Raw genomic sequence first — 10,419 nt, 5'->3', positions numbered from 1 at the left:
AGGATTTAGTGAAAAGAAGAGAAAAATTCGAACCGATATGCTTTTTTCAGTACGGTGAGAATTTGGTGTTTCTTACTCCTAACTTAGCCGAGATCAGAACCATGCCTCACTAGCGGGTTGTTGTTTTCGAGATTTAAATTTTAAGTTCCCAGCAACCCAATTTCAAATCATCTCTTTTGTTGCCTGCTTTCAGTGTTGGAGATCGCGACCAACGATTATGGACGCCTGAATGATAGTCTAGTCGAAAAGATGATGAACGGTCAGAGCAACTTCTACCGCAACCCGGAGCAACCGTTCTCCCCCACCTACGAGAGCAAGCTGCTACCCATTAAAGAGTCCCCGGGTACGGCAGACGGACCGATGGTGGTGCTTGATGTGCCAATATTTCCCGACGACAACGAGCGCCGGCCAGTCTCGCCAGTACTGGCCAAACCAAAGAAGCTCGCCAAGAAGCTATCGTTCAATCCGGAGAAATGGTGTGGTCGTGATGAAGTCTACACGACCAGTTTCTGCCGGCAGTTTACACTGCTGCTGATACGCACGTTTCTTATACTGAGTCGCGATCGTTCGCTGATGACGATGCGCTTCGCGATACACTGTTTGATCGCACCACTGATCGGATTGCTGTACCTCGGCATCGGTAACCAAGCGACGCACGTCTTCAACAACTACAACTACGTCTTCTTTTCAATCATGTTTCTAATGTTCACGGCATTCAGCTCAATGACAATGGCTTGTGAGTATGGATTTAATCAGTAGCCTCGGTACAGGATTTAATGATGTATCCTTTGTTTCATCTATTTGAACAGTTCCTCTCGAGCTGCCTATTATCACGAGGGAGCATTTCAATCGTTGGTATTCACTGCGGGCCTACTACATCGCCATGACGGTTGCAGACATCCCGATCCAGTTGCTCTGCACGGTGACCTACATCGTCATAACGTACTTCATGACCGCGCAGCCACCGGAAGCATTCCGAATCGGACTGTTTACGGTGATCTGTCTTATGGTGGCCTGGGTTGCTCAGGGCTTGGGTTTGCTCGTGGCATCGTTATTCGACGTGAAAGTATGCGCGATCACCACAGAATCCTTTTCACAAAGTGCTCTAATGAACGATTCTCCCTCTCTTTCTCTCTTTTCTCTCTATCCTCCTAGAACGGTGCAATCTTTGGGCCTTTCTTCATTTGTCCCTTCCTGATCTTCTCCGGTTTCTTCATCCATCTCACCGATGCGCACCCCGTGATGCAGTGGCTGTTCCATATCTCGTTTCTCAAGTACGCCCTGCAGGGTGCTGCCCTCGCCATCTTCGGCTACGATCGACCGCGGATGGAGTGCGAGGAGACGTACTGTCACTTTGTGTTGCCAAAGAAGTTCCTCAAGGAGGTAGACATGCTGCAGGCGGACTTTGTGCAGGCTGTGATAGCGCTGACTGTGATATTTTTCGTCTTCCGCGTGGCCGCTTTCTACGTAATGCGCTTCCGGATGAAGAACAAAATTTAGTCAGGGCTCCATCGTGGACACACCTTCAACGAGCTACACATTCCCCAATACGTGACGTGCCGTGGAGCAAATGGAGATACAAATTTTACGTAGATTGTAGGGGGCGCAAACGGAGAGGGGAGCACATCAGCTCCGTACGTAGCATTTAAGAATGATGCGTTTCAACCTTCAACTCAAGAGGCCAAATCGATGTAAGACTCCGTTCTAACAGTCGGTCTCTCATTGATAGTCTCTACTAGCCGTTATCCCCGAAGATCCCCATCTCAGGGAGTTGAGCTCGGGGGCTACTCCGTCGCAGTCGCAGTACGTGGCTGATTGTTGTACTAATGCATTGTGTTATAAGCTTTGTGATGTGTATGTGTAAATATCGAATTTGAAACAAAAAATATATACAACACAGTTATGAAACATTATGGAAGGAATGATTTTTGTAGGGGACAGTCATAAAAATTATCATATCTCATCAAAACGCTGCAGAAACTAGAAATACTTGATGGAGTTACCCGAAGGTTACTATCATTCGAAAGCAGACTGAAGGCTAGCAGACCTTCTGAAGACAAGTGTCCTTGGGAATGATGCTGCGGTTATATGGGGTTTTATTTCCCTGAAACTGGTACCCATTATTCTTGAAAGTTGTAGTTTTGCGTAACCTTCGCCAAAATTAAAATCCTTTCATTCGGAGTCATTAAAGTCACAAAAATTAGCGTTGTTTGCCCTCCCGTAACTTATGGCCTCAATTCCTTTATCGAAAGAAAATGTAAAAGTAAACTGCATTCACCAAGGCCGAAACACGCAACATAAATACGTTCACAAGCTAGGTGCAGAGATTCGTACATAAGTGATCATTTCATTAACGACGGCGGCATTCATATAACTACGCCATTTCTCACAATCGTTCAAACAATAGTCCACTTACACAGGACCCCTTGTTGTAAATCAATCAGATCATCACCTATTCCGATACAAGGGCAATCGAGATGGAAACTATAGTACAACGGTGCATTTAAGGGGGACTTTAGTGATTCATGTTATTTTTTTAATTTTTTTTTTTCTTAAAAGAAACGAGCTCAGTAAATCTCGCAACAATAAAGCAGACTGTCCAAAATCAACATTTTCAACGTCGGCATCCATTTTTGCATAAACAATACGAGACTGCTGGTTTTCATGTTTGAATACATAATTCGCCCCTCACTATCCACATGTTGCTGTCGAGTTTTACATAAAATTTGGTAATTTTCTTTTTTGACAGTTTTCAAAAATCATAAGGCAATTTGGTTAAAATATTACGACGGAATATTTTTGAAAAGATAAACTCTAATAATGACGGAAAAAGAGTCCAAAAGAGAGTCAATGAGAAATAGTAAAAAAATGAGCTTTTTATGACCAGAATTAACCATAGTCCCTCCGTAAGGATCATTTGCTTCGATTATTTACGATAGTGGAATTACAAGCTGGCCGATGTTTATCACATACCCACATCACACATTTTACATACCCGGCACAACAATGCATTCATCTCATGTAATTGAATCATTCGCTTGAGATAGTGAGCGATAGTAGTCCGACTCAATCCGGCAAGAGAGTACAGTAGACGAACACTCGATCCCACTCCACACATGAGCGGCGGTCTGCATTGACTCAGCTGCGTGAAGCGCGAAAACTTCCAGCAACAGGTTCGCAGTCTACCAATCGTGTTCACGAGTCGCAGTCGCTGGAGTGAGTTGAACGAGTGTGTGGCGAGCAGGAGCTGTGATCATGTTGTTTTACAGCCATTTCGAACGAAAGTGAAAATGTTGTGAACAGAGTGTTTCAATAAAGCACACTATCTTGGTGATATCGAGCACAAAATATTGTTTCAACTCGTTTCTGTGTTTGTGTAGATTACATTTGTGATTTGCGGAAAAGCTTGACTCATAATTATCACTATCAAACGTGATCTCGCTGGATCTCTGAACACCAAGCGTAATTTAAAGACGGGGTGAAAGAGCGAATTTAATTGCATCAAAGCACTTGCACCGTGGCACATAAAACCGGTCTTGCGACAAACGCGACTACGAACAGTGACTATGGTCGACGTAACTGGTCTCGATACGGTGACGCTCGGCGTGGATGATCCCTTACTAGGCCAACGGTTGACATTGAGCTTCCGCAACATATGCTATCGACGAAAGGGCAAAAATGGTAAACGGGGCAAGGACATCATCAAGAACGTGTCGGGCAGATTCCAACCGGGTCGGTTGGTCGCTATCCTTGGTCCATCCGGAGCCGGTAAATCCTCGCTGATGGGCATACTCTCTGGCATGAAGTAAATAGTGACCACCTGCTATCGTCTGATTTGCGGCAACAAATGCTAAGAACGATGACCATCTTTCAGACAAACCGGCGTCATTGGGACGATCGAGGTGAATGGTGTGATGATGGATCGTAGCCAATACCGGCAGCAGTGCGTCTACATCCCACAGGACTTCATCCTGATCGAACATCTGACCGTACTGGAGACGATGGACTATGCGGCTGAGTTGAAGATGCCCTCGGCCAGTCGATCGATGATGGTGCGCAAAAAGAAGGTGAACGATATACTCCAGGTGCTGGGACTCGACGGAAGCATGCACACGCTCGTGAAGAATCTGTCGGGCGGCGAGAAGAAACGGTTATCGATCGGGATCGAAATGGTCTGCAATCCACCGATCATCTTGCTCGATGAACCAACCAGCGGTTTGGACAGTGTATCGGCGATGCAACTGATGAGCTACGCGAAGACCTTAGCGATGGAGGGTCGCACGGTGGTCTGTGTAATTCATCAACCTTCCTCCAGTTTGTTCAATCTCTTTGATGAGCTATACCTGCTATCGGCTGGCATGTGTATCTATCATGGGCCGGTTGATGAGATGGTTGGCGTCTTTGCCGAAACTGGTTTCCACTGCCCAAAGTTCTATAATCGAGCCGATTTCGGTAGGTGCCCCTCCTGCGGTGATGAACCTGTCGCAGCGCAGTGCATGCCATAACATAACCGCTTCTCTGCATTCCAGCACTCGAAGTGGCCTCTAAGTCGGCGAAAGAGGTCGAATACTTGATGCTCAAGTACAGCAAGCAGCCGGTCACAGCCAGGAAGCTTTCGCGTCAGGATAACAGCAGTGATGATCGGTCGAGCGGGGAGGTCTGCGAGGTTGACATTAGCATAAACCCCTCGCCGAATAAAGCGGCCCCATGTTACCAGATCTCACAATGGAAACAGTTTCTAGTTTTGCTGCGTCGTTCGCTGCGGGTTACGTCGAGAGATTTTGTGAGTGTGTTTTGCGTTTCATATGCTAATGTGCTTGCTATAACGTTATACACGTGCTCTGGTGTGACCTTCTTGTGACAGTTCTTTGCTCAGCTTCGAGTGATTGCTCACATTCTGGTTGGCTTTCTGCTCGGCATCGTGTTCTATCGGTGCGGTGAGGATGCTTCACACGTTATGACAAACGGTGCCAGCCTGTTCTTCTTTCAACTGTTCATCTTCTTCGGTAACGCGATGCCTTGTGTCATCACCTGTAAGTCCTGTCACGTAGTCCAGGCAGTAGTCCGGCTCGCTAGTCTGGCAGATTTCAAGCAATCGCATTTATTATCTTCCGCAGTTCCTCTAGAGGCGCGCGTGTTTATACGCGAGCGGCTCAATAACTGGTATTCGCTGGAAGCCTACTACGTTTCGAAGATCTTTGCCGACCTTCCACTGCAGATGATCTGCCCGACACTGTTCATCGTGATCGCATATTTTATGACGGGCCAACCGCTCGAGTGGGAACGTTTCGGTATGCTGTGGCTGATCAACCTGCTGCTGGGAATGTACGCTCAAACGGTCGGTCTTCTATCGGGTGCCGCCTTCGACATTCAGATGGCAACGTTCTTCGTGCCTTGCTTCAGCATTCCTTCGATGCTGTTCTCGGGATTCTTCGTTAAATCCTTCGAGATGCCCGAGTTCCTGCAACCGGCTGTTTACACCTCCTTCTTCCGATACAGCTTCCAGGGATCGCTACAAGCAATCTATTCCTACAATCGTACCAACTTGCCGTGCTCCGATATCGTGTGTTACTTCAATAAACCGGCCAAATTCTTGAAGTTCATGGACACTCCAGAGGAGGGCTACTGGAACAACGTGTCCATCGTGGCCGGCTTCATTGTGCTCTTCCAAATCGTCCTCTACATCGTACTACGCCATCGCTTGAAGATTTATCAATAAAGAAGGGGGGGAAAGGGACTCTCATTTATCACTCAAATGTTGTAGATTTTCTGTCAATTATGGGCCATATCTAGTGTTGCAACCTGAGAAAAATGGCTCGTATAAGATCTCGGGGGGCGAGAAAAGATCTACGACTGCGGATCACAATCTTGGTATCACTACAATTGCAATTCAAATCCAAAGCCTTCACCTCGTTCCCTGGGGGGCTGGTTGTTCGTTGCATAAAAAGCGATTGTGAGTGAGTGCATCGGGGCGATAATTGCAGTAAACCGGCGTAAAAACCGGACTTATGGCACACACATTCTTACCTTGCAGCCGTGCCACTTATGTGCACGATCACTACCCGGCTAACGCTCGTGCTAGCTCGCCATGATGGATGCACGGCAGTGCAGGTGCACTAGCGATTGATGATGTAATGCGTCCACGTGGATCGCGCTGCTGGAGCGTAGAGTCGGCTGAGGAAACGTATTAATCGGAAAGGAGTTTTAACAAAGCTCATTGCACGACGACTACGACGACGGCGGCTGAGGCGATGCCATACGAATGGAAAACCGAACTCCAATACTGGGGAACAGTGGGGTTAGTAATTTTCCCCCGATGATCGATGATTATACTCCGTCGATTCGAGTAGCGCCGACGAAGTGCAGTTGCAGTGTTGCACCGTACGTCTAACAGTGATGAGTCGTGAGGAGATAGAGCTGACGCCGACGACGACGACAACGACGACAGCAGTAGCAGCCCCTACGACCCCGCTACTTGACTTTGTACCGTCAACGTTGCGCTTCAGGAATGTCGTCTATCGAACAAATGGTGAGTCGATGCCAAGGATTTCTTCTCAATGATCGTTCGTTGGTTATTCGTCTACTCCGCTCGGTTCGCAGATAAGGACATACTGAGCAACATCTCAGGTCGGTTCCAGCACGGTCGAATGGTAGCGCTTATGGGCCCGTCCGGTGCCGGTAAATCCTCCTTGCTGAATGTCCTCTCCGGAGCTCAGATGTTCGGTACGCTCGGTACGGTCACTATTAATGGCGAACCAGTGGAGGAAAACGATCCGCGGAGTGTGTACGTGGAGCAGGAGTGTCCATTGTTGGTCTTTCTCACCGTCTACGAGACGATGCAGTTCGCGGTCAACATGAAGATGCCCCAGAGCACGCCGTTCGCGATGAAGGTTGCCAAGACTAACGAAATCCTGCAGATGGTGGGACTGTACGACTCCCGTACGACACTTGTACGGAATTTGTCCGGTGGTGAGCAGCGTCGGTTAGCCGTGGCCGTCGAGTTGATCCAGAACCCACCGATTATGCTGCTAGACGAACCCACCAGTGGACTGGACAGCGTATCGTCGGCGCAAGTCATAACGCATCTTAAATCGCTGGCCATGAGTGGACGTACGATCGTGTGTACCATCCATCAGCCAGCATCGAGCCTGTTCCAGCTGTTCGATGATGTGTATCTGCTACGCCAGGGTCGCTGTTTGTACTCGGGTCCGGTAGACCACATGTTGGAACGGTTCGCCCAGGTTGGTCTCACGTGCCCGGAGTACTACAATCCGGCCGACTTTGCACTTGAAGCCATCACAAGTGATCATACCGTAGCACATCGCACACTGTGCCGTATGGTGGACGAGGAGATGCGTGAGATCAATGCGGCTGCACCGTCGAGTCCCACGACACTGAATGCACTACAAGCCAACATGGGCGGTCGCGTTCGACGCTATCAGACCGCTTTCTACTACCAGTTGTACACGCTGATCAAACGATCCGTTCTGTCGTCGCTGCGCGATGAGTTTTTTCTGCAGATGCGTCTTGGTCTCCATCTGGCACTGGGTCTGGTGTTCGGTGTGGTGCACTATGATGTCGGTTCCGATGCAATGAAAGTGTTCGCTAACATCGGTTGCTTCTTCCAGCTGTTTGCCCTCGTCTACTTCTCTAATGCGGTGGCAGTAGTGAACTGTAAGTGAGCGCGATCGAGCACTAGCGTATCCGCGAGGAGCTCATGCGTTTAATTTATTCCAGATGCGGACGAAGTAAACGTGACCATTAAGGAGATCGCCAACAACTGGTATTCTCGGGAGGCTTACTATCTCGCCAAGCTAGTGCACGATCTACCGCTGCAACTATTCTGCCCATCGGTGCTGCTGCTCATCGTGTACTATCTCACGGGGCAACCGTTCGAGTGGTTCCGTCTCGGTATGCTGCTCGGTGTGTTTGCGGTCGGTGGTGTGATTGGTCAAAGTCTTGGTCTCATCGGTGGCATCTGTTTCGATGTCAAGATGCAAAACTTTTTCGTTGCAAATGCCTGCATTGTACCGCTCCTTTTTTCTGGCTTTTTCGTGGATGCTAAAGATATGATCTCGTTCCTGAAGCCGCTTAGCACGGTGTCCTTCTTTCGCTATCAGTTCCATGGTGCCCTGCAGGCACTATACGGATACGAAAGAGACAACATACCGTGTAGTGTTGTGTTCTGTCCGTTCAAAAAACCTTCCACCGTTCTAGAGTACTTCAATATCGATCCGCACGGGTATGAGGAGAGCATCGGGAAGGCGCTCCTTATCCTTCTCGTCATGCAGGTGATTATTTATGTGGGCTTTGTGGTGCGCTTACGACGAATAAAATGAAGTCATGTATGGCGCGATCTAACGAACAACGTGTTGGGATGTTTGAATTGTTTGTTTGCTACTAGCGCCACCAGATGGTGTCTACATCATTAAAGGGCGAACATTAATATTTTGATGTTGCATACACTAAGGCACATTCTTGCCTTTTGTTTGATTTGCTATAAGGATTGATTTATTTGAATCGATAGCTACCTAGGTATCAATTCTTAAATGAACAGAAACGGTCAAACTTCAGACCGTATTTTTATCAAACAGCTGCCTCGTATCAACGACCGTGACGCCACCAAGCATGTTATCGTACATTGCGATTATTATTTTCTCTTATCTGTCGTGACCGAATTCGCCCGACCGGGTTTTCAACATTACACTTATGTAAACCGAGTGGTCAAGATCGTGCGTGCTGTATATTGTTGGCGAACCGTGACAATATTGTTTCGATGTGATTTATAGAATTTAATTATACAAGAAAATTGCCCAAGATCACTTAAGGAACCGTGTGAATGATTGATCAGAATGATCCTTGCTCCTACGATGCTCGAGATGCATCTCGGAATCGCCAGTATGGATAAGCCCTGGCTTTGGAACTCATTGGAAGATATTCGCTTACGTAAATGTTCAATAGTTCAATAGTTCAATTTGTCAAACGAGCGCAATGTCAAGGGTGCTTGTAGGACCGGTATTATAAGTCGTTTTTACATCATCAATTACTGCTATTGTATCCGTGCTTTTTTTTCTTGTTTCCGGTTTGTTCTGTAGCTTTAGCTAGAAGTTCATTTTTGCTTCTGTTGCCAGCTTGTGATAATTATAGTGCATAGCGTTGCGAACAGCTATGATTGCTATCGAGGGAGATAAAACTTACGAGACCTCTAATGATACCACATTCCTCATATCTAATACATGCAGCCCACTGTGTCAGCAAAGTGAACAGTGCGTTTGAGACCGCATCGAATATTGAAATTGCAGGCTTACATTGTTTCTGTTTCTCATCTGCCGTTCTAGCAAGACGATGACAATCGTCTACAGCAATTACATCATTTTGGCGTTTATTTGGGTTTCATTTACAGCAAGCATTTTGTTGATATCTTCCAAAGCGATCATTAACGTCTATTGACACAGTGTCAATTCGCAGATCGTAACCAGAATAAGTAGATTGTTTTTTTTTTGGATCGTAATAATTATTTTACCAAGTTAATATAATAAACCAACATAGAGGTAATCAACTCTTGGCACCAATGCTGCTTGCCAAAAAAAAATGGCCTTGACTTCCCCATGCTCGGAGTCACCCATTGCGATAGTGATTATCTTATCTCAAGTAACCCTGAATGTAGCGTATTTCACCAGTACATTTTTGGACACCGCGTCGTAAACATCGCGTTGTATTTTGTTAGTTTAGCGCGCATTGTTAAATTTGGAATAGATGATTTACATTATAAAATTGATAGATTTTTCATTTAGTGAAACTACGTACTAACTTTGAAAAATAATTCCTCTATCGAGTCGCAGATGATCGACGTACAGCTGTAAGTGACATACAACGGCAGCTGGCAAGGAGAATGTTTTCTTGACAGTTCTTATCTAGACGAAAGAGATTCGTTGTGTAGGATCGTAAGAACAGTGAGCCGAAACAAAATAAATGCTCGACGAGAACAAACCGCTCTTGATCGAAGCATTGCATCGTAACGATGGCCTTGACTTCCTCAAGCGTTGCAGGGCAGTCGACCATTGCGAATATAATTATCTTATCGCATATGGCCCATTTCACACGGGGGTTGTCATCAGTTCACTTCTGGAAGCCGAATGCTAAACAGTGGTAGTCATTTGATAAACCACACTAATATCGTTTCAAAATGTTATAATAAATTAATCATACATTAACTAATTTTTTTTTTTGTAAACCAAATCCGACGTTCAGAAATGTAATAAAAAACCGGTTGAAATGAGCCTTCTTTTAGCCATTTTTTCTTTGTACCTAGGTACCCCCCTTACATTAATTGCCAAAATATCTCTTCTACATGACTCAGCTATTTCATTTGGATTCGTTCGGAGTGGCGAAACTCTTTTAAGCAGGTTTCTATGTAGC

At 46.4% G+C, this 10,419-nt stretch overlaps 3 protein-coding genes across 3 annotated transcripts in view; all 3 read left to right on the top strand.

The window, feature by feature from the left end:
* LOC125950127 (ABC transporter G family member 6) overlaps positions 1 to 2,297 on the top strand; it is a 28,532-nt gene extending 26,235 nt beyond the window's left edge. Inside the window, exons 15-17 of the mRNA XM_049677798.1 lie at positions 194 to 736; positions 810 to 1,066; positions 1,156 to 2,297. Of these exons, the coding sequence (XP_049533755.1) occupies positions 194 to 736; positions 810 to 1,066; positions 1,156 to 1,500 (1,145 nt within the window). The 3' untranslated portion in view covers positions 1,501 to 2,297. The remainder of the gene's footprint in view (positions 1 to 193; positions 737 to 809; positions 1,067 to 1,155) is intronic.
* Positions 2,298 to 2,625: 328 nt separating this feature from the next.
* Positions 2,626 to 6,087, top strand: LOC125950096 (ATP-binding cassette sub-family G member 4-like). Its single transcript, XM_049677750.1, has 5 exons — positions 2,626 to 3,805; positions 3,875 to 4,452; positions 4,530 to 4,783; positions 4,865 to 5,033; positions 5,118 to 6,087. Exons 1-5 carry the CDS (start codon positions 3,567 to 3,569, stop codon positions 5,717 to 5,719), a joined length of 1,842 nt encoding a protein of 613 aa, XP_049533707.1. The 5' UTR covers positions 2,626 to 3,566; the 3' UTR covers positions 5,720 to 6,087.
* Positions 6,088 to 6,301: 214 nt separating this feature from the next.
* Positions 6,302 to 8,493, top strand: LOC125950098 (ATP-binding cassette sub-family G member 4-like). The gene is made up of 3 exons (XM_049677753.1): positions 6,302 to 6,529; positions 6,601 to 7,674; positions 7,738 to 8,493. Exons 1-3 carry the CDS (start codon positions 6,397 to 6,399, stop codon positions 8,337 to 8,339), a joined length of 1,809 nt encoding a protein of 602 aa, XP_049533710.1. The 5' UTR covers positions 6,302 to 6,396; the 3' UTR covers positions 8,340 to 8,493.
* The last annotated feature ends 1,926 nt before the right edge of the window (positions 8,494 to 10,419 follow it).

Source organism: Anopheles darlingi, chromosome 2 (assembly GCF_943734745.1).
Source record: "Anopheles darlingi chromosome 2, idAnoDarlMG_H_01, whole genome shotgun sequence".
In the NCBI taxonomy this organism is placed as follows: domain Eukaryota; kingdom Metazoa; phylum Arthropoda; class Insecta; order Diptera; family Culicidae; genus Anopheles; species Anopheles darlingi.
This window is presented reverse-complemented; position numbering and strand designations above follow the sequence as displayed.